The 26754-nt window shown below is 50.2% G+C and overlaps 8 protein-coding genes across 8 annotated transcripts; 5 read left to right on the top strand and 3 right to left on the bottom strand.

The window, feature by feature from the left end:
* The first annotated feature begins 101 nt into the window (after positions 1 to 101).
* L228DRAFT_248923 (beta-Ala-His dipeptidase) lies at positions 102 to 3836 on the top strand. The gene is made up of 7 exons (XM_018332974.1): positions 102 to 207; positions 627 to 799; positions 867 to 992; positions 1045 to 1176; positions 1228 to 1788; positions 1847 to 2033; positions 2087 to 3836. Exons 1-7 carry the CDS (start codon positions 138 to 140, stop codon positions 3637 to 3639), a joined length of 2802 nt encoding a protein of 933 aa, XP_018186705.1. The 5' UTR covers positions 102 to 137; the 3' UTR covers positions 3640 to 3836.
* A 254-nt stretch (positions 3837 to 4090) lies between these two features.
* Positions 4091 to 8341, top strand: L228DRAFT_284218 (DUF747-domain-containing protein). Its single transcript, XM_018336205.1, has 4 exons — positions 4091 to 6327; positions 6381 to 7061; positions 7136 to 7586; positions 7796 to 8341. Exons 1-4 carry the CDS (start codon positions 4279 to 4281, stop codon positions 8065 to 8067), a joined length of 3453 nt encoding a protein of 1150 aa, XP_018186704.1. The 5' UTR covers positions 4091 to 4278; the 3' UTR covers positions 8068 to 8341.
* A 293-nt stretch (positions 8342 to 8634) lies between these two features.
* On the bottom strand, positions 8635 to 12421 carry L228DRAFT_248920 (glycoside hydrolase family 31 protein). The gene is made up of 5 exons (XM_018332973.1): positions 11645 to 12421; positions 11123 to 11539; positions 10881 to 11051; positions 9389 to 10820; positions 8635 to 9230 (listed from the first exon to the last, which is right to left on the bottom strand). Exons 1-5 carry the CDS (start codon positions 12358 to 12360, stop codon positions 8982 to 8984), a joined length of 2985 nt encoding a protein of 994 aa, XP_018186703.1. The 5' UTR covers positions 12361 to 12421; the 3' UTR covers positions 8635 to 8981.
* A 2207-nt stretch (positions 12422 to 14628) lies between these two features.
* On the bottom strand, positions 14629 to 16008 carry L228DRAFT_240026 (hypothetical protein; the record flags this gene model as incomplete). Its single annotated transcript, XM_018331199.1, has 1 exon — positions 14629 to 16008. One exon carries the CDS (start codon positions 16006 to 16008, stop codon positions 14629 to 14631), a length of 1380 nt encoding a protein of 459 aa, XP_018186702.1.
* A 587-nt stretch (positions 16009 to 16595) lies between these two features.
* Positions 16596 to 20492, top strand: L228DRAFT_284215 (hypothetical protein). Its single transcript, XM_018336204.1, has 3 exons — positions 16596 to 17260; positions 17344 to 19229; positions 19301 to 20492. The coding sequence occupies exons 1-3, from the start codon at positions 16930 to 16932 to the stop codon at positions 20000 to 20002; spliced, it is 2919 nt and encodes a 972-aa protein (XP_018186701.1). The 5' UTR covers positions 16596 to 16929; the 3' UTR covers positions 20003 to 20492.
* A 176-nt stretch (positions 20493 to 20668) lies between these two features.
* On the top strand, positions 20669 to 22201 carry L228DRAFT_167168 (hypothetical protein). The gene is made up of 2 exons (XM_018329439.1): positions 20669 to 21712; positions 21788 to 22201. Exons 1-2 carry the CDS (start codon positions 20879 to 20881, stop codon positions 22004 to 22006), a joined length of 1053 nt encoding a protein of 350 aa, XP_018186700.1. The 5' UTR covers positions 20669 to 20878; the 3' UTR covers positions 22007 to 22201.
* L228DRAFT_248916 (cysteine proteinase) lies at positions 22012 to 24441 on the bottom strand. The gene has a single exon (XM_018332972.1). It carries the CDS (start codon positions 24160 to 24162, stop codon positions 22396 to 22398), a length of 1767 nt encoding a protein of 588 aa, XP_018186699.1. The 5' UTR covers positions 24163 to 24441; the 3' UTR covers positions 22012 to 22395.
* A 125-nt stretch (positions 24442 to 24566) lies between these two features.
* L228DRAFT_248915 (hypothetical protein) lies at positions 24567 to 25802 on the top strand. Its single transcript, XM_018332971.1, has 3 exons — positions 24567 to 24827; positions 24906 to 25138; positions 25207 to 25802. The coding sequence occupies exons 1-3, from the start codon at positions 24641 to 24643 to the stop codon at positions 25636 to 25638; spliced, it is 852 nt and encodes a 283-aa protein (XP_018186698.1). The 5' UTR covers positions 24567 to 24640; the 3' UTR covers positions 25639 to 25802.
* The last annotated feature ends 952 nt before the right edge of the window (positions 25803 to 26754 follow it).

Here is a 26754-nt window from a genome sequence, read left to right as displayed (position 1 = left end):
CGATATATATCCATCTTTTGCGACCAATTGCACCATTCCAAGTCTTGATCCCATCATCACGCTCCATCCAATAATTTTCGACTCACGACAAAGCTATGAGTCTTGCCATGGACTGAATCTTACAAAATTATCCCAATATGGATTTCCCGACTTGGTCCGTAATAGATCGCACTGCAAGTCCATCCCCATCGGTTTCGCTCCATGAAGGTAGGTGGATTTCCTATTCACGAGCTATCCTGTATCCTTCCCCATCCTACCACCAGTCAACATCGCGAAGTTTTCTCCGTTGATTGGTATTCATATTTTCGATTGGGCCCCTCTCTCCATTCGCATTCTTTTTGTTGTTGGCTGCTATCGGCTTAGTCCAGCTCGCCGATAGCCCGACTAAGGAGCTTTAGCTAAGGACGGGAGAAACGCCAAAGCCGTATGGGAAAGCTTCCGTATCGGCATTGGTCATTCAGCTCTTCCGGCCGGGGTTTTCATTTTTGAACGTCATGTTTCTATCGCTTGAATTAATTGCTTAATTCTCTATTTACTTTATATTTTGTCGCCCCAGATGGCCGATATCAAGGCCGTTTCTGGCCTCTATGCTTACGATGCCGGCGATACTGACCATGGAGACTCAGATACTGGTCTGGAGCGATTAAAGAATGATACGGTCGTGCGACGACCGCGAGAAACGTCCGCGGTTGGCGGTAGCCCAACCTTGTTCCACCGGGTAAAGCATAACAAGTCAATTCTCGCTCTGGTGGTGTCGGAGAGCTATATTTATGCGGGGACTCAGGACGGGTGTATTTTGGTAGGCTTTCTCTTACGACTGCGATCGCCTGAACGTTCGGAACGCTAATCATCGCGCTTGTATGTAGGTTTGGTCATTGGAGACATACGAGCTTATTCAATCCATTACCGCTCACCGGGGAAGCGTTCTTGGTCTTCACGTTTCAGGAGAAGGCGAGCTACTGTTTTCAAGCGGTGGAGACGGAATTGTAAATGTGCGGTTGACGGATCGACAACACATCAGAGGACCATACTAATATTCTGCAGGCGTGGTGCACCAGGTCGCTGAGGAGGCTGTATTCAATCTATTCCGTGTACGACGTCGGAGATGTCTTCTGCGTTGCCTATTCGCCCACCTTGAAAACGATATATATGGGCGCACAGAACACAAGCATTCAGGTACGGCAGGATACCGTCATTGCTGCAGCTGTAGGCTAACGCGACCACAAGTGGTACGATTTAAAGCAAAAAGACCTCCGACCACCGCCGACGCTACAGTCGCACCCGAGTTTCCGCAGCCATCGGTTCTTTGACTCGAAAGGTCCCGGTGGCATACCATCGCCTCGCCCCGATGCGCGACGTCCGGATACGGTTCGTGCGTTGGGTGGTCAATTACTCGAGATTGAAAGGCAACATATTGTCCAGTATGCTCATTTCGGTTACGTGTACTGCATGCTCCTAGCCAAAGGTCTGGGGAACAAGGAGACTGGTGAGGAAGATATTCTCATTTCCGGAGGTGGTGATGGCACAATCAAATTGTGGAGTCTTGATGCCAAGGCAGGTGGCGCGATCACGGAGCTGGTTGCTCTCGAAAATGGCGACAACTCTGTTCTCTCGCTGGCGCTCGACGGAACGTTTTTGTACGGTGGATTGGCCGAGGGCGACATCAACATTTGGGACCTTGATACGCGGCAACTTGTTCGAAGCGTCAAAGCGCACAGGGATGACGTGCACACTTTGAGCGTTGGCTGGGGCATAGTATTTAGTGCCGGAGCCACGGGCTTTGCAAAGGTGAGTTGGGAGCCGAGTTGGGACGCTTGATCTACCAGTTTGCTAATTGGCGGAAAAGAAATTTAATCAGAGATATGAGTGTCTGTGCCGATGGCAGGCTCACCAGGGTCTAGTATTAGCATCAGCAGTGGCATGCTATCGCGGACAGCGAATTTATGTCACAGGAGGGAGCGACGATTGCATCGCGATTTGGGATGTGAATGACTGTGATACTTATCCTATCGGCAGCTCGAAGACTAGCAATGGTTTGTTTTGAGCGTCTCCCTACTTTTGTAACCATGTTTTAACAATTGCTCAGAGAAACTGCTTGGATCTCTTGCAAGATTGGTATCTTATCGGACTGTGTCATCAGATACACAGTACGCGGGAGAATGCAGACGAGGAGCGAGCTATCTACGGTCACTTTTCAAACGCTTTGGTGCTGTTACAGAAATGTTGACCACAGAAGATCACATCAATCCGGTCGTCTATGCAAGGTTCAAGGGGAAGCCCTCGGAGTCTGCGCAACGAAAGAAAATCCTCTTCTATGGCCATTACGATGTGATTGCAGCAGCTAATGATCACTCGAAATGGATTGTCGACCCCTTTTTAATGCAGGGCATTAATGGATATCTCTACGGCCGAGGAGTTTCAGATAACAAGGGGCCGGTGTTAGCTGCCCTTTACGCTGCCGCAGAGCTTGTTTCCGAACAAAGCCTGGACTCTGACATCATCTTCCTGATCGAAGGCGAGGAAGAATGCGGATCTCGGGGCTTTGAGGGAGCAATCCACAAATACAAGAATCTAATCGGCGATATTGACTGGATTCTGCTGGCGAACAGCTACTGGCTTGATGACGATATCCCCTGCCTTACTTATGGCCTGCGGGGCGCGATCCACGCAACTGTTCAAGTCGAAAGCAATCAGCCGGACCTGCACAGCGGCGTTGACGGCAGCGAGCTCATGGACGAGCCGTTAAAAGATCTGGTCATGTTGCTAGCCACTTTAACCGGCCGACAAGGTCGGATTAACATTCCCGGATTCTACGATCCAGTCCTTCCCGTCACTGATGCCGAGATTGAACGTTATGCGGCCATTACTGAGGCGCTCCTTTCGCGCAACCCAGAGCTCGGCGATCCGCAAAGCTTGACTGCATCGCTCATGAGCCGATGGCGCGATGCCTCCTTGACTATTCATCGCTTCAAAGTGTCTGGTCCGGAGAACTCAACCGTCATCCCTCACCGCGCGTCTGTCACCCTCTCACTCCGTCTTGTCCCGAACCAATCGACGGCGCAAATTCGACAGGACCTTATCAGTTTTCTCGAAGATCAATTCGCCAATTTGGGCACCAAAAATAACCTCTCCATCCAAGTCGATCATCAGGCCGAGCCTTGGCTTGGAGATCCAGAGAATGAAATCTTCCGCACTCTCGAGGCCGCGATCATGGAGGTGTGGGGACCTATCAACGGAAACAGACGAGGATCTGTCCCACTTACCAAGGCTTTCCCCAAAGTCCATACCCCGGTCACATCACCCACTGGCAAATCGCAGCCTGCGACATCATCAACGCTTACTAATGGCAGCGATCATTCTTCCGTGGCGGTTGCTTCTCCCACGAACGGAGGCGATGATGAATCGACAGTGTACGCTGATAAGCCTCGCAGACCGCTCTACATCCGGGAAGGAGGGTCGATTCCTTCGATCCGCTTCCTCGAAACAGAATTTAATGCGCCAGCGGCACATCTGCCATGTGGCCAGGCCAGTGACAGTGCCCATCTGGATAATGAAAGATTGCGATTGTCGAATCTTTATAAGAGCCGGGATATCTTTAAAAAAGTGTTTCGGGAGTTGCCGAGAAAGCAAACTCGTTGAGAGATTTCGGGAATACTTATACATTGCATGCTGGAGTTATATTGGATTGATTTTAACGGGCATTTGGCGGGGAAGGCAGCGGGGCGCAGTATTTGAGCATTATTTGTTGACATTGCCTCTGTTCCTTTCCATATATTTCCAATCTTATTTACTTCCGGGAAGGAACTTAGACACATCATGAAATCAATAAGAAGACTACATAATATAATCTTCATGTCCATTCCGGCGCCTGACACTACTAATTAACTATGTGATTTATGTGCCACTGATGAACCGAATCCGGAAGGGCGGTGAGGGTGAGTGTATTGGTGGTCTGTGCGTGCCATAGTTCCGCCTCCGGAGTTTATCCCTTGGATTTCTCCGATCCGGGTTATCTATGGCTGTTTAACCAACTGAGCTGTCCTGCTTTCATCTGTAGAATGTAAATAATATTTTATTACATATTTCCCATCCGCACTCTCACATGGCTCTTATGTCTTTCATCTCCCGATACACGTAATTTTGTTTTTGGAAAAGGCTTTGTCACTTTACTTCGCTTTTAATGAGCAGAAATGCCATTTCTAATGTGCCACTGAAACCCTTTCCTGACCCAGGATATACGCAGATACGAAGAATCACCACTCGACGCATTGAAAGAAAATGCCCGTCGACTCCTACGATGATGAGACATCGCTCTCGCTGCCTTTGAATAATGATACAGCCAACGTTAATATTGAAGCTGAGGGGAGATCAAAGACCATGGAGAATGAGAACGGGTTAAATTCCGAAATGGAGCTTGAGCGAGAGCTGGAGCTAGGCCCCGGTCAGGCAGCAACGACGACGACAGCAACAGTGCGACCGATATCACGACATGCGCCAGATGAGAAAGGTGAAGAGATGCATCGATCATCAGTCTCTTCTCAGAATGGGCAGCTTCTTTCCCCCGCGCTATCCCATATTTCGGAATCGTCATGGTTGTCGGAAGAAACGAGCACGACGCCGGGACTGGGATCGCCTGCTGTTCCTGCTGCTGCTGAGGAAATGGGTATGACACGGACCTCGCAGATATCGCCTTTTCAAAAAGAGAGATTATTTCACAGAGGAGAGGAAGGGGAAAATCAGGCGGCTCAGAATGGGTTGGGTGAGAAAGGGGCAACGGAGGACGATGCGACTTCAGCGCGGGGCAAAGGAATGCAGAGTCAAAAAGACGCGGACGAGTCCATGCTGCTCAGGAGAGTTCTGCAGTCTGGTGGCAAAACCGTACTTGGTTCAACATTTGGACAAGGCGCAATGTCGGCAGAACGACAACCACATAGTGACGACGTTCAATTACAAGGAGTTCCGTCACCCGAACTGCCAAATAACGATAATAGAGAACAGAGGAGGAGAACAAGCAACGGAGAGAGCGCGGGGCGCAGGAAATCATCGACACATGAACAGGAGCGGGAGCGAATCCTTAAGCTCTCGCCTCGGCAGATTCATGAGCTTACTTCGTCCCCGAAATCGATTCCGCTACACCCTGCTCCGCCGTCACCCAAAGGCTTGCCTTCTTTGGCGGACGTTCCGGGGATTGAGGGCCTAGGCATTGCTCCTTTGGAAGGGAGTAATACACCTAGCCTTGATAAGCAGCAGAACTTATCGGCTGGTAGAATCAGGGCTGGAAGTGCAGGAGGTGCGACGCAATTATCCGTGGATAACGTTGCGCAAAACACACCGACACCACTCCCTTATCCAAAGGGAAAACTGCTCCCCTCCGCTTTCAGCAGCACCGGACGTCCGAATCTACCTTCACGGACAGTATCTACACCGCCATCGATGCGGAGGAAATCGTCCTCGTCAAGACTGCAGAATGCGGCTCAGTCCCACACAAAAGCGAATCGTACCACTCCAGCGCCGTTACAGCTCAGTGAGTCAAAGGCAAATGCGCCGCAGCCATCGCCTGGGCCGGTCCCATCCCCGATGCCTCAAACAATTCCTCTTCCGCCTCTCTCACTTCCCACGTATCTCCAGCTCGAGCTGTCTTCTGATCGACCTTCTCCACTGTACATCCACCGCTCGTCTACAAGCGATTTCCCTTATGAGTCTTCAAAAATAAAATTTGAGCGGCTTCTCAACTTTCTCTTGTTGCCGTGGGAGTTGGAAAAAGTCTTGTGGTTTGGTACTTTGGCGTGTCTAGATGCTTGGCTCTACTCTTTCACAATTCTGCCTTTACGCTTCTTCAAGGCTCTAGGGATCCTTATTCGGTGGTGGGTGCAAGCGCTTGTCCATGAGACAAGGTACATTGCAGGGTTTGTCTATGTGGGGCTTGGTCGAATGTGGCGGCGACGAAAGCAATCTCATGAGAGCGAAAATTCGGCGCATAGTGGGCGATCTGCAGATGCAGTTTCATCTTCAAGGCGGCCATCATTGGCCGGGAACGTGGCTAATGGAGTCAATGGCTCGGTATCCATTGCAGCAGAAAATGGAAATACCACGCGTCCGCGCACAAACTCGGAACGGAAACATCACCAGCGGAGCACTATCTCGAAGCATCGAAGGACAAAATCAACCCCCTCAGCACTCCTTCCAAGTCATAAGGCGGATCTACTGCAAGGTTTTCTCGTGATTACGAGTTGCGCGGCGTTGATGCGGTTCGATGCCAGCCGGATGTATCACGGCATTCGAGGCCAAGCCGCCATTAAACTCTACGTCATATACAATGTTTTGGAGGTTTGTAATGTCTCCTATTCGCACCAAAACTTCTACTAACCCTTCTTATCAAGGTATGCGACCGTCTCTTTTCTGCTCTGGGCCAAGACGTGCTTGAATGTCTCTTTTCCAAAGAGACGCTCGAACGAAAAGCCGACGGCCGGAGCAAGGTCATTCGACCGTTCTGGATGTTCCTCCTCGCGCTCGTCTACAATGTCGTTCACGCTACGGCGCTCTTTTACCAAGTCATCACACTCAACGTTGCAGTCAACTCGTACTCCAACGCCCTGCTCACGCTGCTCATGTCGAACCAATTCGTCGAGATCAAGGGCACCGTCTTTAAGAAATTTGAAAAGGAAAACCTCTTCCAACTGACTTGTGCGGATGTCGTTGAGCGTTTCCAATTATGGCTGATGCTCTTGATTATCGCGCTTCGAAACATTGTCGAAGTCGGCGGTCTAAGTATTGGCTCGAACCTCTTTGGATCCTCGTCGCTGGGCGGCTCGTCCGGCGCTGGTAGTCTCGGCAACAACTTGTCGGCCAATGCTCCCTTGCACAGCGCAAGCATTCTGCCCAAGAGCTTTACCATTTTCCCCAAATGGACAGGCCAAGTGCTCGGGCCATTTTTGCTCGTGCTGGGCAGTGAAACGCTTGTCGATTCGCTCAAACACGCGTATATTACAAAATTTAATAACACCAAGCCTGCCATCTACGGACGCTTTCTCGATATCCTTGCCAAGGACTATTACTCAAATGTAAGCTTTTGATATACCCTCTCATAGTCACTTCCATCTTCCTTTCCTTTCTCTAATCTTCTTGATATATCTAGGCATTCGCAGACCAAAACCTCACTCGCCGTCTCGGTCTCCCTGTCATCCCCCTCTCATGCCTCTTCATCCGCGCCTCCGTCCAAGCCTACCACATGTTTCTCGCCACGCACATGCCTCCACCCATTGCGCCCCCTTCAACAGCCACCTCCCTATCATCTGTCGAATCGACATCCTCGTCACCCGTCACGACCGCGGCTCTGCAACATATTGACCTGATTTTCAGACGCGCGCTTGGCTCTTCGGCCTTTGGCGCCGGTGTCTCCTCCTCCTCATCATCATCTTCGTCAGCATCTTCTTCTTTCATGTCATTTCTCCCAAGCCCCGTGGCCAACGTTTTACGTCTTCTTGCCTTTTGGCAATGGTCGACCGACGACCTCATTGCCATAATGACCATGTTGATTTTCTTTCTCGTCATGTTTTTGCTCTTACTTGCGCTCAAGCTCGTTCTGGGTAAGTCTTCCCTCTTTTTGTGTATGTGTGTGTGTCTGTTGTTCGGGGGAGGGATTGGCGCGGGACGCGACTTGTCTTCCCTCCTCCCATACTATGCCCCAAGCACTTTTCCCTTTTCCCTTTTCCTTTTTTTTTGTTTTGGTTTTGGTTGTGTTTTTGTTTGTTTTTAAATATCGCTCCAAACTAACTCTTCGTCTCTTCGTTTGTAGGAATGTGTCTCCTCAGCTTCGCCCGCAGCAGATACAAGTCCATGAAACACCGCGAATCCATTGTCGTCGACACGGGAGGGAAACGCATCGGCGGCTGGGGCGTCGTCGAAGTCGACGAAGATAAACGCCGCTGGATCTACCACGACGATCCCGACGCCGCGCGCCAACTCCGCGAGCGCGAGAAGAACACGCGCGAAAAAGCAGCAAAACCAGACGCCCTCCAGTTGCATGGCGTCAGTAGGTATACCATGTCTGCCAAGCGGATTTGGTAGCGCGGAGTGAAGCGCGGCGTAGCTGAGCGGAGAGTGGGCGCGGTGTAGAGCGGCGCAGCGTGGCCTTACGTTACAATACATTACATTCACAGTGGTCGTACGTTATGATGCATGGCATACCGGCACGGAATCTTTATGTTTCCGTAAACCTTTAGGGCGCGCTAAGGTTGCGGTGCGCCAAAAGATATTTTAGATAATGTTACCATAATACCTCTCTTTCCTTTCTTCCTTCTTTTCTTTCTTTCTTTCTTTCTTTCTTCCTTACTTACTTACCTACTTATAGTTATAAGATGGAAGGATTGAAGAAAGTAAGATAATAACTCTAGCAAGTAAATCTGATGTGTACATGTGTATAGAACAGAAATCCACGGAGAATGACAATAATATATCCCACCAGCCTCACTTCTTTTATAGAATACGCTCCGTAGTACTACTTTTTGGCGTGGTCGCTTTGGGTGCCTTAATCTCTAGGGAGGTTTCTGGATGTACGGTATATAGCGCTTAGACAAAGTGTTTAAGGGAGTTGGCGTTCAGAGGGGAAGAGTATGCGTAACTTATATATAACGTAAGGTATATTCATTAACTCAGGTACTTGTACTATACTATACTATCCAATCCTCCGCTTTTTCCCCTTTCCCCCATTTTCCCGTTCCCAATATCGACTATATCGACTATTCACAGTTACTTTTTCGCTGCGAAGCGTAAGTTTCTTAATTTTATTTTATTTTATTTTTTTTTTTTGCGACATTCCTCCCCTGCAGATACTATAAGGATGATTTTGCAGGCTATGGTTTTAACAAACCACCTAGCGAGATAGATAAACTCCAGTTGCTACACAGATATCTACCCACCAACCACATCGAACCACCAAACACTATCTACCCACCAAACAAGGTAATCACCATACAAGGGAATTACCACCTGAGAATCCAGTCCTTGGCCCAGGCACTAGCTGTGCCAGTGACGTTCTGGAGACCAGTGAGGGCAAGGACCTTGGAGGTGGCGTTATACGAGACCGACGACGAGGGGATGCGGGCGCCGTTGAGCGTCAGGTTGGCGGAGGGAGGGGATGTGAAGCCCAGCACGGTAATGTTGGCCAATGGGTTGCTGTCTTGGTATGTGCCGCGCGAGGAGGCGGTCAGGCCGGAGGGGTTGGCGACGAACTATGAGGTGGGGGGAAGATGTTAGTGGGAATTGTAAAAGGCAGGTTTTGAAAGAGGGGGAGGAAGAAGAAGAAGAAGAAAAGGAAACGGGGAGAAGGGAATTAAGAGGCCGGAATTGATTAGAAACGACAAGGACAAGACGTGGATAGTGGACATACCTCGACAAAGAGAGTGGAATTTGGCTTGACGCTCTCGCCGTCGTCAACGTACAACTGGCCAGATGCAGTCTTTTCCAGACTCAAGGCGGTGAGCAAGCTCCAGGGGCTGTTGCGGGCGTCGCGCGTGGTCTGAGCGGCCTCTTGCATAGGAAGCACACTACCGCCACGCACAAAGACGGGGATGTGGCCCAGGGGAGCATCGATCGTGGTGTTGGCGCCAGCGGTCGCGTTCACGGCTGTCTGGGTGTACCAGTCGTACCAGACCTCACCGTGGCCAACGCCAGGGAAGACGCCGTCGACAGTGGTAGCCTGGGGCTCAAGGACAGGAGTAATGAGGAGTGAGGGACCAAGGAGGAATTGACGGTCAGCACCGGCAAGGGCGGGCTCGTTGGGGAATTCCCACGACAGGGCACGCATCACAGTCGAGCCAGTTGAGTGGGCAAGATAGAAGAGCGTGTACATGTACGGCAGAAGCTGGTAGCGGATAGCCATGGCGGTCTTGGAAGCATCAATGACCGAAGACCAGATGTAGGGCTCCTGAGAGGCGGAAGCGAGGGTGTTGTGGTTTCTGTAAAAGGGGAAGAAAGCCGACAACTGCATCCATCTGTTGCAGAGCTCTTCGTCCGCATTACCCGCGAAACCGCATGTGTCGACGCCAAACATGGGGATTCCAAAGAGGGAGAACGACAGCGCTTGAGGAATTGAGAGCACCATGTACAGCCACTTGGAGTAATTGTCACCTCCCCAGTGTCCAGCCCACTTTCCAGAGCCGGCAAAAGTGGAGCGGCCAATGATAAAGGGACGCTTCTCGGGGAAAACGTTGAGAAGGGCATTGTAGGTGGCGTTGAGGATTCCATAACCCCAGAGACTGTGGATCTCGTATTCCTGAGTGCCGTCAATATGAGTGGCGTTTGGCGAGATGGCGTGGACTGCAAGCTCTCCGTTGTTGTTATTGATCGTGTATGGCGGGTAGTTGACGTCACGCACGCCGGGTGTGGCAGTGATGCGGACATAGGCTTGCGTCGTGGTAGGAGACGCAGTGGCGAGGGATGCGGACTGGCTCGAGGATGCAGAAGCAGCTGCGGCCGCTTCGGTGGAGTTGGTAATGTTGAATCCCTCAGGATAGTTGTAGTCAACATTGCCAGGCTCGCCAGGCAGCAAGAACGATGGGTGCACCGGGTTCAAGGTTAGATTGTTGGAGCCGCAGCTGCCAATGCAGAAAGATGATACCTCAGACATATCAATCCAGATGCCATCAAATGAAACATTCTTTGACCATCTGGTCATTTCATCGGTCCACCAGGTGTGCGCGCCCTCAGAGAGCCAGTCAGGGAAAACGGTGTAGCCGGGCCACACGGCACCGACATACTGGCTACCATCTGGGTTCTTGAGAAAAGCTTGCACAGTATCACCGCGGTCGTAAATTGGGTATCTTTGCGTTGGTTCGTGATCAGCCAAATTTCATAAAATGATCGCAGACGAGAAAACTTACGCATCAGTGGCGTTCTCTGGGTTGGGCCGATAAATTGCAGAATCTACAATTGGGATATAGTGTCGTCCGCTGGCGTGCAAGCTATCAAGGAATTGCTTGCCTTCGGCATAACCAAAGGTGTTTGGGTCATTTTCGAAATCACGGTACAATTTCATATAGTCAATGTCGGTCCTGCGAAAGAACAAGTTTCGAGTCAGTTACATCCAGCGGATAGAGAGGACTTTTGCCGATGATTGACCCACCAGATATTCTCCAAAGGAATCTGAAATCTCTCAAAGTTGGACACAACATCGGCCAGCTCGGACCAGTTGTGGTAACCCCATCGGCATTGATGGTAGCCAAAAGTGAAATACTGCTGCATTGCAGGAAGTCCGACTGTGCTGACCTGGTAGTTGCGAGTGACCTCAGGTTGGGTCGGACCAGCATAGAAGTACAAATCTATGCTACCACCGATCGTTCGCCATGTGATGTTCTGCGGGTGCAGGAGGATCTCCTGACCGTGCGAATTGCGCAGGAAAAGACCATGCGAGTACGAAACGTAGTCCGCAGTAGCGTCAGTCTCATTTGCAGGAGAAGTGATTAGCGTCAAGTTGCCCGTGCTGTTGTCAACTTGGTAATAGCGGGTATCCAGGTAAAATGGATGTTGTCCGTAGAGATTTCTAGTCATACATTAGCCAATTAAGTCTGTCTTCATGCCAGCCAGCTGTTTGCAAGGCTCGAGGTCTTCCATATAATTGCATTTGATCAGTAGAGAATTGACTCACCTATCAACGACATCACCAACATCAGCAGCGTACATGGTTGCCGTATAATTGTTACCCAAACGAAGGGGTCGAATATGTTCACCCAGACCATACAAGTTGTAGTTCTCTGGGAGCGCAGAGACGAACTCGATGAACTGGTTCTCAAAAACAAGCACGGTCCCCTCTGTGGTGAACAAAGTGTCACCGGTGGATTTGCGAGTCACAGTGAATGAGAAACTCGGGTCATTGGACCAGGTAAAGACCAAGTCATTATCAGCGCTTGTGGCATTGGCATCAACATCCGCAGAAGGCTTAGGGACTAGGCTCTCCGGCAAGATGTACTGCGACGAATTTGAGGCATCAATCACGGCCGGGACAATGTTGATACTCAATCGATCGGCAGATTGATACTCAACCGTCAAGTTCAACTTATCAATGTCGGTACCGTAGACATTGCATGCTTGTCCAGCAAGACTCAACGAAGCCGTGAAGCCAAGCCCTGTTCGCACCACATTGGAAGCTTGATATCCAGGACACACAGTCTGGGCATCAACCGCTTGAGGGTCATTTGCAGTCGGAAGTAAGTTTGCGCCGACATCGGCCTCGGCAGGTATAGTGAAAAGAGGTCGCCAGCTCGTCGTGGTTGAGCTGGCATTTTGAGCATATGTAGGAGAAGAAAAGAAGAGCGACGATGCCAGTCCGCTGGCTACTGCCGCTGTGAAAAGTCGTCGTGCCATGATGGTCAACGGGGCCTGGCAGCAAATCAAGTACCGGTCTCCAACGCTTCACAACTTCGACTCTGACGATTACAAAATCCTGTCAAGAATGCGGCTATCTGGCTCATATTTATACCATGTCAGAATCGAGAAAAGAATCCCGTTAGAATTGTCCGAAGGGGTTACGAGGACCCTTGAGGCTCATGGCAGGCTATACCTTCTCTAGAGAAGCAACGAGTCAGGATTAAGAGGTCCACAAGTTTCCCCATCAAAACATCATTTGACACCAATTTCCCCGCAGAGATGGTCCGGTCGATGGCGGGCCGGTGAAGTCAGAGTGCTGACGAAAAGAGTAATGGATACCAGACATCGTCACTTCCGGGGTTGCAACGTGTGGCGTGTCTAGTGCATTGTGCCTGCAGCGGACGGTCCATCATTGCTCTCGAGAATTTCTCGCACATCAAGTGATCAGGCATCGCACCATGGTTGCGATAGGTCCATCATCATTGAGCCTAGTTCCCGAAATTGAATCGGTGGCCTCGGCGTGTTATTCAATGGAAGATTTCGATTCCAAGGTAGGGTTAGTTAGTGGTTAGGCTAGCGTCTGGGGGACTGCTATTTGGGGATGGAAGAGGCAGGAAATGCTGAATATTTCCCCAAAGAGATTGACATGAGGTTTGGCTTTTGGTGGGGCTCTCGAAGTCGTTCTCTCCCCTCATTCACATTCCGCACCGGCATTCGGCCCCAGCTCCCGCTAACGAGACAACCCGTTGATGTGGGGAAATTGACGGTTTGTACCCTCCGCCGATGGGTCCAGTGAAATTGAAGGCTCCTGCAAGCCCGCCTCCCCCGCGGGCTATGCTATGACGTTTCAATTGATTCCCCTTGTTCCATTTCCCCGTATGTCCCATGAGAGATTTTGCAAAACTATGAAGAACAATGTTCAAAGTGTTGCCTGATGATCTGCATCAGTGTTTGCCGATTCACAATAAGTTGTCCAATGGAATATTTATTTTCCCAAGCAGATCCAATAAAATCCTGGTCATAGTGTAAAGCCATGACCCGGACGCTGGAAGCTCAACACCACCCTTCCCACACCACCCATCTCGCTACCAAGGCACCCGTGGCGTAGGTCAATGTTGAAATCTCCCAGCTTGAAGCGTGGCGCAGGGCAGATCCGAGCCATGTGCAAGCAAAGAAGCGCAACACAAACTGCTAAGCTGTGGTTTCGTCAGCGCGTATTTTTCCAAGGACGGATCATAATTAATTTGCAGCTGTGAGCCTCATCCTCCGAAAGTTCAGTCGTAAGATTCAAAGTGCCCATTGTAGTTTATTGCGAAAAAGCATTAGAGCACCAGCTGGACTCCAATGTTCCCCACATCATATCGCGCGAGATATGAGCGGACAGGTGACTCTGGATTCCTTCCCATCTCGCATTGTACTATTGCATGTACTATACTATTTTCTATTCAGAACGACCAAATAAGTGCCTGGTTGGTTGACATTTCTATTGCTCGGTTGCTGAGTATCCGAACGCTCAACCCTGAGTTTTCGGTGTTATTTGTGCTGGTGGATTTCACCAACGAAAGCGGTGCAGGTGAAGGGATCTGGATCAGCAAATTGATCATTTTTAGCTTCAAATCTCCTGCAGCATCGTCTAAATCACTCGCCGGAACTTCAAAAACAGTATGATCTGCGCATGAGCCCTTCCAAGGCTTCTGGAGTACAGGCAATTCCGTCAAGTTCCAGGTCTCTTCTGTCTTCGCAAAGAGAGCTACTGTTCCCCAAATTTCCCCATTGGGACTTGCAATAATTTCCCCATTGAGACCACCATGTGCTGCTGGCCAAGATCTCATGTGAACTAGTAAGTATTGCCTTCGTTATACTAATTCAATATGCACTTCCGTAAAAGTCAATTGACAGGACCATGTGGGGTCAGTGGTTGGCCCGCATTGCGGACCTCAAGCAGTGGGTGATGGTATCGTTGGGGAGTTTGGGGTCTCGCGATACTTTACAGAATGTGACAGCCGGGGAATACTACTCCGCACGGGACGGTGATTTTCCACGGTTCAATACCAAAGTTCTCCACATTGGTGTGATTGCAAGGCAAATTTAAACGTCATTTACAAAGTCAACACAGAGTTGACATGTCTCTACAACCAAAAATGGGATATCTCGTACTAACCAGATCCTACATGTAAATAGCCTAACCGCCCTGCCACGATGAACAATCCCAAATCCAAAACGCCCGTACTAATGATGCAAGATCCCTGTCCATTATCGGTCCGATTATCGCAGATCCAGCCCCTCTAGCAATTGTAAGTTGACCGTTTCATCATGCTCAACCCGATCTCTTCTTTCTGCTGCCGAGAGCTCTCGAGCAGAATCATGTGCACGGAGACCAAGCTCATCTGGGAAGTTGCTGCGGACAAAATCCATGACCCGGGCTGCGTCCGGGACGTTGTTTTGTTCGAGCAATAACCGTGCGGTAACCAAGCTCAACTCAACAATCTTCTTGCGCCGTTTTACGGAAGCTTCGGTTACAGAACCCTTCGAGAGCTTTCGCAGATATCTCAGTGCAGGAGTACAATCTGGGGCACCTGACCGCTGAGCATGAAGGCTCGCAGCATACAGCTCAAAATCACTAGCCCAACATCGCAAAGATGTTACAAAGGCAGAAAAGTGTTCTGAGCGAAGCTCCATGTTGTGGGAGCTCGATCTCATTTGATGGGTGAGATACCTGCCAGTAGGTCCAAGAAGTTTAGCACTGGATCGCCAGGTGAATGGTGTCACATCGTCAATAATTTCTGCTCGATGCGCGACAGATTGTAAATACTGCTGCATAGCGGCATTGATACCGCCGCCGTTCGATATCTCGGCTTTGACAAGTGTAAGGAGCAAATGCCCTTTTGCCCGGAGCGCAAGCTGTGACTGAGACTCAACATTGACTGGGGCACCAGAGACAAGACTGGGCATCGGTCGTCTCAGCCACCGCCAAATTACGTCTTTTCGCCCTTCACTGACCAAGAATGGAACGATAGCCTTCACAAACTTTTCTTTGGTGAGAAACTCGTTTGAAGATGCCAATCCAGAAGACTGCATCCACTGCAGAACTTTGGAGCCTGCAGCAGAATTCTTCATTCCATTTGTAACTGATGGATCTGGTGAGCTGTACAAAGCCTTGGCGTGCGCCTCAAGGCAGTATCGAGCCATATCGATCGTGGCTGCTCCAGAGGCTACATGCTCCTCAAACCATCCAATCGGATCATTGACCATGTGTTGTGCTTCGCTGAATGTTCCCTTCGACTGGCCAGATGCACCAGAGGAAGAAGCACGCCGTCTCTTTGGCCCGTGAGCGAGTAAAGGATTGGTCAAGATTGATTCCAGGTGGCGATCAGCAGACGCCAATGATGAGTAATGGCTACCGGCATTCTTTGCTTGATGCTCGCGTGTCTTTGGCACGGATGCGGCTTTCGGGGACGATCCATTCAGCTGAACTGGATGCTCTCCTGTTTCGCTTCGAAACGGAGGATGCTCGCGATTAAGCTGCTGCCGAAAAGAGGATGTGAGCAGAGTAAGAAGTTGTTGTGACTCTCGCGGATTCAGCGGAAGAGGAGGGTTTATTTTAGCGGCAAGTGAGCGCAGATTTAGGATCGTTGAAGGCTTCATGATTTAGAGGAGCGATGGCGGAAGCTCGAATGCGAATTGTATCGATGTGTCTTGAACTCAGTCCACCTGAGCCTCAGCCACCCTCGATCTTGCAAACGTATAGCCCGTTGCGAAGGGAAGGAGGAGGTGTAGCTGTCCTGGGCAGTACGGTCTCGTAACAGAGATATTGTTGCTTCAACTATATGATTTTCCCAGCATCTGAAATAGTTGTGAATAAATTGCTGACTTGCTTGTGAATGATCAGTAGGAGTGGTGGAATCTTTATTTTGTCATTGATGATGACGATGACAGTGAAGATGGTGGAGTGAGCTCGTGACTGGCATCCGGCTTGCCTATCCAGTCGCTCTCGAATACCGTATATCTCGAGGAAGGCAATGAACGAATTTTTGCAGCAATAAAGGTACTCGATACCTCCTTTTTCGTTCTTTCTTTGTGGTATTTGAGCCGTATTCAGTACACTTCCTCACTGTCACATTTCCATGTCTTTCGCTATTGCTATGACGGCCTCTGCAGCCTCCCCGAGTCGCTTTTGCATTCGGTGCAGCTTTCGATTGCACGACCACACACTGATCGAACCTTCGCTCTAACTTAACTCTAAACTCATTCCCTTCAGATCATCAATCCTCCCCAGCAAAATCCCTCTTCCTTCTGTGGCAGAAGGCTGAAACGTTTCCCTCTTGTCTATCGTCTTCCCTATAGGAGGCTATTTTGCTTTCTGATTGGGACGACGCCTTTTGTTCTTCACCCATATTCCTGGCGTTAATCGAATCTTTACAACTCGTACCTCTCGTCGAACTCCCGCCCCCCACGATCTTTCTCTACTTTCTCCGATTAGTCGTCATCCGCGACTTATTCATCGCTCTTATCTTCGAATCGCGCTGTCCTGTGTTCCCTTTTTTACATCTTCTCAATTGAATCATAATGCCTGACGTGCAATCAAGGCAAGCCGCTCCACGTGGCAGGAGCTCTGCCAGAGGTGGCCGGGGTGGTTTTGGATCGCGAGGCGGCATCCGCGGCAGCAGTCGCCATCTAAATGGAGAAAAGGCCGATAATGCGCAGCCTGAATTAGACGACCTCGATGCTGAGACAGAGCTGCTAAAGAAGCAGTACTCCACAAAGTTTACCACCATGAAAGAGATGTTCCCCAATGAAGCAGATGGCTTGATCGTCTTCGCATTGCAAGAGACTTATGGAGAGCCGCAGAGCGGCAAGGAATGGGATCCCGAAGCTACGATTGAGCTTGTTATGAAAGGTATCTCAACTCAAGTCATTCTGAAACTGACTACAACCTATTTTCGCAATGAAGGCTTTCTCGACTAACTCTATTTTCTTCAGGTGTATCGGCATGGGAGAAAGTCGGCAAGAAGTCTAAGGATAAGACTCAATCCAAGCCCAAGGAGGAGATTACCCCCACCAATGAAGCAATTCCATCGACTCGAGGCTCGCGCGGCAGAGGGGGTTTCGAAGGCAGCCGTGGCGGACGCGGTCGTCCTGCAGAGCGTGGACGGGGCGTTTCGAGAGCTGGACGCGGAGGTTCGGCCGCACCTCCTAATGGCATCCGTCACCCCGCGAATAAAAAGGACGCAATTGAATCGATCAATGATAGCTCTAAGCTTTCTATTCCCACCGAAGAAGCATCCGCTTGGGACGTTACAACGGCAAAACCAGGGTCAGCAGGTACTGGCAAGGAGCAGGCCGCCGTCTCTGCTAGCGGTGCCCCAGCTGGTCTAGAAGCACAGAAGGTCGCTGAGCCTCCTAAAAAGAGTTGGGCCAGCACATTGTTTGCGAAACCTGCACCACCCGCCCCCGCGCAAGCTCCTCTGAAGACGCAACCTGCACCTGCGCCAAAGGAAACAGCGCCGGAACCTCCGGCAGCTGCGGAGCCAACTGAAAAGCCTGCCGAAGCTCCCGAAAGGCCTTTGCAACAAACTCAGCCACAGAATGAGCCTTCGCAGCCAGCGGAGCCTGTACCCACTGGCACCTCGGGTCTGGCACCTTCGGAGCCTCCGCAGCCAGAGCCGACCCCCAATATTGAGCCTTCCAAGCTTCAATTGACCGAGACCAACCTCGAGCAAGTTCAAGATGTCTCTGCTCCTGCCCCTACCGCAACCGCGGCTAGTACTGCTGCCAGCTCTGTCGATCTCCGTAGTGCAATTGGAAGCGTCACTCCGGCCACCGCTTCTCAACAGCCTAGTGCTCGTCTACCGCTGGGCGGTTTTGCTACGAGCGCTCTCAAGGCTACTGCAACTCCCCGAACCTCAAGCTTTCAGCGACGCGTCGCCGAGCAGCAGGAAGCTGTTGTCATGCCTGGTAACCACGCCGTTGACCGTGCTGCTGTCCAATTTGGCAGCCTTGGTCTGAACGGCTCGGTCGACGAGCTTGATGTTGATGAGGATAGAGAGGAGGCCGAAACCCGCGCGCAACCGCCTCAACATTCGCCCGTTGCCCATCCTGTTACTTCCCTTCCCCCCGCTCCCAAGCAGCAAACTACTGAGCAAGCTCCTCACGAGCTCCCGCAGACCTCCAGGCCTGCTCCTGGCCTTCCTCCTGTCAGCCAGCCTCACCAATCTCCTCAAGTTCCCCTGGCTGCTCAGACCATGACTCAGCAAGGGTCCCAGGGTGGCCAAGCCTTCAACAGATTTGGACAGCCTCCGGTGCCGCAGGAACCCGCTGCGCCTGTCCAGAAGCCTTACGATCCTTTTGGACAGCACTCTACTCAGACCCAGTACGATGCCTACCCTGTCCACACTCAACCTCAGGCTCAGCCTCACCAACCTGCCCCCACCACTCTTGGAGGTTTCTCGTCTGCTCCCGGCGACTATTCGGCTTACTATACTACCGACCACCAACGCAATGCCTATCAGAACTATTATAATGCTGCTTATGGTCAACAGGCTCCTCAGGCGCAGCAAGACGCATCATCCACTCAGCAGCGTTCTGGAAGTGGGTTTGGCCTTGGCCCTGCCGATACCACTCCTCAGTACCTCGCCGGTCAAACTCAGCAGCCGCAGTCCCGTTATGGCCAGCCGGCGGAGACGCAGACCAGTGGTCATACGACCCCCAACCCTAGTCTCCCCGTCACCGCCCAACCTGCTCTGCCCACTCAGCAAGCTCAGCACATCGCTGCCCAGCCTCATGCGCAGGCTGCCGCCCATACCGCTGGTTATCCCTATGGTCATCCTTACTACTCAAGCCCTTACTATGCTGCGTATCTCAACCAGGTAGGTGTCCAGTGTGCTTTTGTTGTCACTGGTTGCAAAGAAAGAAATATCTTTCGCTAACATTCGAACAGTTTGGTTATGGTGGTCACTACGGTGCTCCTTTTGGCACCAAGAGTGCCATGTATGGCCAGCCGCATAGCGCATATGGAATGTCCCCTCAGACCTCTTATGAGCATTCTTCATCCCCCGCAAATCTCGGAGGTTTTGGCCAGCCATCTTTGCAGGGCAGAGATACCAGCATTGGTGGCTTAGGCGATTATGGCCGTACTGGCTCATCCCAGGCCTCGCAGGCGCAACCTCTCTCTGGCAGCACTGGTGCATTTGGATCTGTGCCAGATGTATTTGGTCGTTCCGGCGCAGGCTTTCCTGCACAGACTCAAACCATTGGTCAGCAAAATGTACAACAGAGTGCCGATGAGCCATTGAAGCCTTTTGGAGAATCCAAGGCCACTGGCGGTCCTAGCCCATCGTTGACCCAGCCCGGTCGACCTGGATCCGCAACAGCTCATACCCCTACTCAGCCTACGCAGTCTGCATTCCCCCTGCCTCAGTCGCAGCAGAGCCAACACGCTTTTGGTGGATACCCAAGTCACTTGAACCATAATATCCATGGCAGCCAGGGTGGCCAGTACGGTGGCCTCGGTGGACTTGGCGGCCACCAGGGCGCTGGTCAAAGTCACGGAGCCACTGGCTATGGTGCTTATGGTGCCGGATTTGGTAACTACTATGGAAACAGTGGCCGAGGCGGTTGGGGAGGCAACTACGGCCATTAATTCCATTCTAGATACGGTTCTTAGGAACATGTCTTGAAAATTTCCTAGTCATTTCGATTCACTGTCGAGCTGCTTTCATCTCGGTTCTAAGCCTTTAATTGGACTGGACATGGGATTCACAGGGTCATTGTTTTACTCTGGGTTACACCTCTCTACGCGTTTTCTCGTGGGTCTTGTCTACTCTTGTTTTCTTTTCACTTTTCATTTCTTCTTTTCCGTCTCTTTATTTCCAAACGCTTAGTTGCGGACTGTTTTATGCGAAAATGAGAGGAAGCCAGGGTGGAAACGACAAAAAAATTTTCTTTCTTGTTTCATGGCTTTCTGTACACAACTTTGATTCTTTCCATCTCGGATCGTCTTACAGACGTCAAAAAAAGCAAGGCAGACGGGCTTTGCCGGGGGCAAATCACTGCTATCTGAAGTCAATGGAGCGATGTATTATAGTAAAACATTTTGCGTAACCAATTCAAAAAGGGACTGAGACGTGCAGAGATAGCCTTGTTAATGATACGGTGTATGTGTTGTGACCTAGGTATTTCCATCTGTTGCATGGTGTTTACTCATCCGACTTTCTTCTCTCAATATCGCCGAGGATCAGTTAACGTGAATATTTCTATTCAAAATCGATTAAAACAATCCATTTTATGTTTGACTTCACCAAGACTACTTAAATATCTATTTTTTTCCCCTTCGAAAAGTCCACATTTCAGAAATCGCCAGTGGTGCGAGAGCTTTTCCAAAAGCTCAGGGGCAAGTGTGTCGTCATCGTAGCCTTATAATAATATGCGAGGGTGATTCGGTTTGGTCAACAAGAACAGAGCGCTGCCAGCGAAGCTTCACTGCAGCCACCCCGCCAAAGGCGCTGAATCCGCAACAATGCCCATTTCAAAACGGGCCTTGAAGTCCTCGGTCAATTCCAAGCAAAATGCCAACGCAGGCTCCAAAGTCCAGTCTATTGATCCCTTCTCTGAAGCTCCGGCCAAGCTGACGCCTTTCCTCGACACACTCGATCCGTCCAAGTTCTACATTACCCACGTCGAGAACCTGCCATGGAAGTTCAAGCGCAAGGCTTTCTCTGTTCCCGTGCTCATGAACGTTGCCATTATCGCTGTCCTCATATGGCGAATTGTCTCCGTTTATCCCGTTTACGCAGCCATCATAAAGGACAACAACAAACTCAACCCAAGCGCCGCGAGCTGGCCGGAACTTAGTCGAGCTCTCCTCCGACGATCCGTGACCTTTTTTATCGACTTTGCCTTATTAAGATTTATTCTACCGTGGCCGCTATCCTTCTTCTTCGCCCGGCCCGCCAGCGCCGTGGCCTGGCGCAGAAGAGTGGGTTTTCAGGACCAAGAGGTTGTCGTGCGTACTTCACGTCGATGGGACAGGGAAGAGAGGAAGAAAGCTGCCAACGCGAATGATCCTTCCGTTGTCAGCGATGTTTTAATGGAGAAGCGCATTCTGCCGGCAATTGACCGTCGCTGGATGGAGGGCCGTACGAGTCTGATGTTACTGGACAAGAATTGGGATCTGGATTATGGAGCTATGATCACAGCGACGGATTTGGTTGATATGAAGGAGCTGGACATGGAAGATTTTCAGAAAACGGTGTTCATGCATACACCGAAAATCGGCTGGTTGGCTTGGAACGTTCATAAGCTTGACGAGGGCTCAGAGGAAGAAGCCAGAGGAAAGCTTATTGCATTCAAGGTAAGTAGGAACAGATACGACGGCATTGGTTAAGCTAGGGCATGCGGAGATTCTAATTTAAACGTCGTGCGCTAGGACCAATTGACCCTCATGGGGAAGGAGAATCTATTCTTTAGATGGATCGAGATCATTCAGTACGAAAGCTCTCAGCCTGGAGGCTTCACGCCTGAAAGACAAACAGCAGCAATGGTCAAAGCAAAGGCACTATTCGAGTCCCAAGGAGTCGACTTTGAAGAATTCACCCGCAGCATAGGAGGGCTAGAAGGGGTGCCTGGATTCGAAAAATCGAAATAGATTATCTACGCTGGACTCTATCGGAATCTTATGCTTACGGCAAATTATCTCGTTCTTTGGGTCGACCAATCCGGATTTCCCAATCGATAGTACCGAGATAATACCATGACTCCTAATGCACGGACCGTTATTTTCAAATTTGCATGCTCTAAGTCATGCCAGCTGTACTAAATATATGATCAGGGTCTCATGAACTTCTGCTTTGCCGGGCGAGATTCCTCTATATATACTGGCACAATATCTACCTAACTATGCATGGCGTGCATGCCAGTCCTCAAAAATGCATGTGCCCCTGGATCAAAAAGTGAATCAAGGAAAAGAGAGAGGATACGTGAGTTGCGAACGGCGCATTGGTATAAGAGGGAGAAATTCAGACTCCACCATAGCGTTCATGTGTCATCGTCCCTTTCAATTTCATAAAAAAGCATATATACTTCCTTTTGCATACTCAAGACATCTCTTGTCTTGCCTTCCTTGACCTTGTCATCGCTGATTCTCCACCATCTGTCGCTCGTTTTCTTCTTCTTTTTTAAGCGTGACTCTTCAGGCTTAACGGTTTTTCTAGAAGACGACCTCGCAGATTCCATCGAATTTCGCGCAACGCGTGAGATTCGATTCCTGGAGGATGAAATTGATCTCTTCTTCCTAGAATGTCCAGAAGGTGAATCTAAAGAGGAAGGTATTGAGGACTGAGAAGCTGACGACAACGGGGATGACCGACTATGCTGATTATTTTCGAGCTCAGCACTAGACTCCGGATTCTGTTCTTGCAAGCTCTTCCTCTGGTCAACAGAGTGAGGACTGATGGGTCTGGACTGGGCAGGGGTGGGAAGTGGACTATACGGCCCGCTCGGATTGTGACCAAGAGGTGTCGAAAATGGAGTCACCATTGTCTGCCTTCGAAAAGACTCATAGTGCCCGCTATTATGACTACCCTTGTGCGTAATCATTCCAAGCAGCGTATATTTCTTGCTTCTCAAAAGACTTCCTATTGGCAGTCGCTCAGGAAAGGTGACTTTTGCAGCATTCTTGGTCGAGACGCTCATCGGATCGAAAATAGATCGCGAGAGGTGTATAGCCATAATTTTTGGAAATGCGACAATCCTGGTATGTCGAGCAATACGCCTCTTGGGGGCGTATTTGGCATCAGGCAGAATCACCCCCTCCGGAGGAATTTCCGGATCCTCTTGAATAGCTCGCTCAAGCTTATTCATATCCTGCTCCATGGCCTCCCGCGCGGTACCTGTGGCGCTTGCAGCGTTCCGAGCTAAACAATCAAAGGCATGTTGAAGGCGACATTTTTCACACTTGAAATCCTCAATATACTCCGTTTTGAAGAGACTATCAAAGCACTCGTCCAATGAAGTCGAACTTTTCATGGGAACATGAAGCGTCAGCGTGACGAAAGTCGATTTGCTCGGTTTGGGCTGAAAGTGACATGTAAGGCATTCAATTTGTGATTCAAGGCAGCCCTCCAAGGGAAAGCCTTCTTCGTCCTCAACCACCTCTTCACCCAGTCTCTGCGGATCTTTCTCCGCTTCCGGGAAAGCTTTTTCGTCGTCATCATGCTGGGAAGCGCCTTTTTCGATCAGGGTACGGACCCTTGCTCGCGCAGCTCGACCGGCATGGTATTCGTCACTCAATCGTTCCGCTACTACTTGCAGGAACTCTTGAGCATCCTGCTGTTGGCGGCTGATCCTGGAGTCGAACGCTTGCTCCAAGGCCGAAATGAAAGTGCCCGCCGAAATTGTCTTCTTATATAATGGTCTTTCATTTAAATTATCCAGGACTTCTTTCAGCGCCGAAGTGACTACTCCCTGCAGCAAGCTTTCTTGCTTCCGTCTTTCAATTCGGCTCTTATTCTGACCTTCTGAGTCAACTCTGTAGACAATATTCCCATCGAGCTTCCTCCGGTGTATCTCTCGTATCAGATAAATTCGAAGATCTGCTAGTCCGGCCAGGGTTTGCAAAACAGAGTTGATGAAGCAGTCGTTTGCTGGGTTATAGAGGCCAACGACGCCTTTCTTGCGTGAGCTGCCGGAGTCATCGAGGTCTCCATCGATGAAGAAGGTCGGTCCAAAAACGTATACTAGGGTTGCTGCAGCCAAAGATGCTCCGGCAGCATACGCAGCTACAGTAAGTGGTTTATCGGGCATTCCGTATACGACCTCGGGGTCCACAAAGAAAATCTATAGCGTTTTAGATTGAAGTCCAAGGCCTCTCATGATGAGGCCGTGGAACGTAAATCCATGCAGCGCTATGGTAATGGCAATCAGATCGGGCCCCAGACGTTTCTCATGCAATCGGCGCAAATTTTCCGGGATAATGCGCAGCTTCAACCCTGCCAGGAACCTTTGGCCGCTGAGCCGAAGATACAAACCACATGGGGGAGCTGCATCTCGGCGTATTTGGTTCCCCTCACCAACCGGACAAGCTTTTGGGCTGTGTTCCCCAGTTTATTTCTGCGTTGCTGCTGAAGCCTGGGGCCCAGGGGTCGCGTCGGCTGGCTTGCTACCGAGGTACGCTTAATACGGTGGCCCAAATATTCCTAAAAGACAATCCAATTTACAACTTGACTTTGATTTGCGTGTGCATCAACGACACGGGGACTCATAGAGGCCTCATCGAGCAAAAATGGCATCTTTTCTAGGGTCTCTGAGATCTACTACATGTGCATCATGCATGAAGAGGATTTCGAGAGGCATTGAGTCATCGCCGAACCCTTTTGTTCAGCAAATCCGGGGAAAGAAGAAACTTGCGCAACAATCATCATCCCTGAAAGTCCGTTTGCTTCAAGATGTCCCAAAATATGGACGCCGAGGTCCGTACATCAACCGCCGGTCCTTTCAATTGCGCTTCTTAATGGAATAAAGCGATGCTGATACTGTACGGCTGATAGGTGCCATTATTCCCGTTGCCGCCGGCCGAATGCGCAATCAGTGGTATCCCAACGGAATGGCGGAATATGTTTCAACCATACAAATTCGCGAATTGGGCTTAGAAGGTGCCAAGTTTGAGAGAGATGCTACATTCCGGCCAGACCAACCAGAGAAGAAGACTGAGATCTGGGAGAAGAAGGAGAAGAAAGCCAAAAAGCACGAACAGATTGGGGTTGATGTTCCTCTTTTATCCGTACGTCGTCTCACCTTGTCTGTTCAATCCGCCAAACATAACATGGACTAATTTTGTTTTCCTGATAGCCACAACGGGTGACCGAAATCCTGACTACAGTTGTGCCTGAGAGAATTGAATTCTACCGCACGCCAATTGCAGTTCCGCGGGAAGAGAAAGCAACGCCAAAGTCTCGAAGCCGGGCCGTCAATTCTGCAGCGGCTGATCTTGCGGCAGCTTCAGAACCCGCCCCTGGACAGGAAGTTGTCGGTATTCACGGCTCTGTATCAACTGCTGACATTGCATCGAGCATCAAAGCGCTGCTCGGTGGGAACCAGGAGACTGCACGAGTTGTGCTCTCAGCTGAGGATATTCATTTTGTCGGCCGTCGCCGGCAACAAGGCGAGGGCGAGACTGATCGAGTCAAGGAGTTGGGTGATTTTGAGGTGGAGATCAGACTCAAAGGCGCGCCTGGTGTTGTGAGGCGGACGGTCTCGATTCAGCCAGTGCAGGTGCAGTAGTCGCGCCGTAAAAACGGAACGCGGCAAAGCCAGTACGCGAAAAATAAATGCAAGCTGTATGCGTGAGCGATATTTGTGTGGTGACAAGGTTAGACTATTTCCGGCCGCGCCGCACATTGGCAATGTATTACCGGTACAGATTAGGCATGATCAACCAGATAGAGTTTAATATCAATATAATTTTTTGTCTCATCTCTACTATTTTTGATGCTGTTGTTGATTTCTTTTCGTGCGTTTTGAGACATCTCTCACCACACCGTAGAGCGATTATCTTGCTCCGAAACACGTGTTTGGAGCGAATGATGTAGTGGGGATTACGAAACATGAGAGGTCCATGATGTACCGCTACCTCACGGCGGGGCTTCCCCTCTGCCCCTCACCCCTCTTGCTCGTGAGAAAATAGCAGACGTTGCGAGCAATCAATATGATTTGGATGGTTGGATAATGGACAAAACAAAAATCCGATAACTAATACTACCGAATTTTGATGAAGGAAATTACTTGATTTCACCAGAATTACGAGATACAGAGGATTATGATATAATATGACGGGTATGAGGTAACTTGGACGTCTCCCCAACATGCTTCCGCCAAGCGAGATTGAGTTTGGGACTTGACTCCGATACGGACGATCAATGAAGGCGGGAGGAAGGGGAAAATTACCTTTGTATCAGCATGACGTCGCCTGAGGAATCAGGAAGAAATCTTGGACACCGAAAGGGGGAGAGCGGAGATTGCTGAGGTACGAGGAGATACTGTGATGGTGCGTTCATCTGAGTCCCGGGAATCCTCATTATGCCCGCCAGAGGAAAGTTACAGTAACCGTGTCCTTGGTCAATTCACCGCTATAGTCGTGTGTAGAGGTACAAGATGAGGTTTAGAAAGAGTGATAAGATACCTCTTTTTTCTCTCATCGTTTCCGCTCTTTTCCTTCCAAGTAGCCCAAAGGTGATGATGATGATGATGGCCGTTCATTAGGTCGAAATGTAGGAGGAGTGGGTAGTGTAATTCATACGTTTTAGTCACGCAGCTTCATCTCCTCCCATTGGCAAATGACCGCACAAGAAGGAATTTGCTGGCGGGCCCCGACGGGGCTCAGCTTGCCAATTAGCGGGC

This window comes from Xylona heveae (genome assembly GCF_001619985.1).
Source record: "Xylona heveae TC161 unplaced genomic scaffold L228scaffold_8, whole genome shotgun sequence".
In the NCBI taxonomy this organism is placed as follows: domain Eukaryota; kingdom Fungi; phylum Ascomycota; class Xylonomycetes; order Xylonales; family Xylonaceae; genus Xylona; species Xylona heveae.
This window is presented reverse-complemented; position numbering and strand designations above follow the sequence as displayed.

Excerpts from the sequence above, each read along its gene's own strand:
- L228DRAFT_248923 (XM_018332974.1), top strand. The coding sequence starts at position 138 with ATGGATTTCCCGACTTGGTCCGTAATAGATCGCACTGCAAGTCCATCC. Across the intron at positions 1,789-1,846 it reads GAGCCACGGGCTTTGCAAAG|AAATTTAATCAGAGATATGA; the intron begins GTGAGTTGGGAG and ends TTGGCGGAAAAG. Across the intron at positions 2,034-2,086 it reads CAGCTCGAAGACTAGCAATG|AGAAACTGCTTGGATCTCTT; the intron begins GTTTGTTTTGAG and ends ACAATTGCTCAG.
- L228DRAFT_284218 (XM_018336205.1), top strand. The coding sequence starts at position 4,279 with ATGCCCGTCGACTCCTACGATGATGAGACATCGCTCTCGCTGCCTTTG. Across the intron at positions 6,328-6,380 it reads TCATATACAATGTTTTGGAG|GTATGCGACCGTCTCTTTTC; the intron begins GTTTGTAATGTC and ends CTTCTTATCAAG. Across the intron at positions 7,587-7,795 it reads TGCGCTCAAGCTCGTTCTGG|GAATGTGTCTCCTCAGCTTC; the intron begins GTAAGTCTTCCC and ends CTTCGTTTGTAG.
- L228DRAFT_248920 (XM_018332973.1), bottom strand. The coding sequence starts at position 12,360 with ATGGCACGACGACTTTTCACAGCGGCAGTAGCCAGCGGACTGGCATCG. Across the intron at positions 11,052-11,122 it reads ATTCCTTTGGAGAATATCTG|GACCGACATTGACTATATGA; the intron begins GTGGGTCAATCA and ends GTTCTTTCGCAG. Across the intron at positions 10,821-10,880 it reads CCAGAGAACGCCACTGATGC|ATACCCAATTTACGACCGCG; the intron begins GTAAGTTTTCTC and ends ACCAACGCAAAG.
- L228DRAFT_284215 (XM_018336204.1), top strand. The coding sequence starts at position 16,930 with ATGCCTGACGTGCAATCAAGGCAAGCCGCTCCACGTGGCAGGAGCTCT. Across the intron at positions 17,261-17,343 it reads GATTGAGCTTGTTATGAAAG|GTGTATCGGCATGGGAGAAA; the intron begins GTATCTCAACTC and ends TATTTTCTTCAG. Across the intron at positions 19,230-19,300 it reads ATGCTGCGTATCTCAACCAG|TTTGGTTATGGTGGTCACTA; the intron begins GTAGGTGTCCAG and ends ACATTCGAACAG.
- L228DRAFT_167168 (XM_018329439.1), top strand. The coding sequence starts at position 20,879 with ATGCCCATTTCAAAACGGGCCTTGAAGTCCTCGGTCAATTCCAAGCAA. Across the intron at positions 21,713-21,787 it reads GAAAGCTTATTGCATTCAAG|GACCAATTGACCCTCATGGG; the intron begins GTAAGTAGGAAC and ends GTCGTGCGCTAG.
- L228DRAFT_248916 (XM_018332972.1), bottom strand. The coding sequence starts at position 24,162 with ATGCCCGATAAACCACTTACTGTAGCTGCGTATGCTGCCGGAGCATCT.
- L228DRAFT_248915 (XM_018332971.1), top strand. The coding sequence starts at position 24,641 with ATGGCATCTTTTCTAGGGTCTCTGAGATCTACTACATGTGCATCATGC. Across the intron at positions 24,828-24,905 it reads CCCAAAATATGGACGCCGAG|GTGCCATTATTCCCGTTGCC; the intron begins GTCCGTACATCA and ends TACGGCTGATAG. Across the intron at positions 25,139-25,206 it reads TTGATGTTCCTCTTTTATCC|CCACAACGGGTGACCGAAAT; the intron begins GTACGTCGTCTC and ends TTTTCCTGATAG.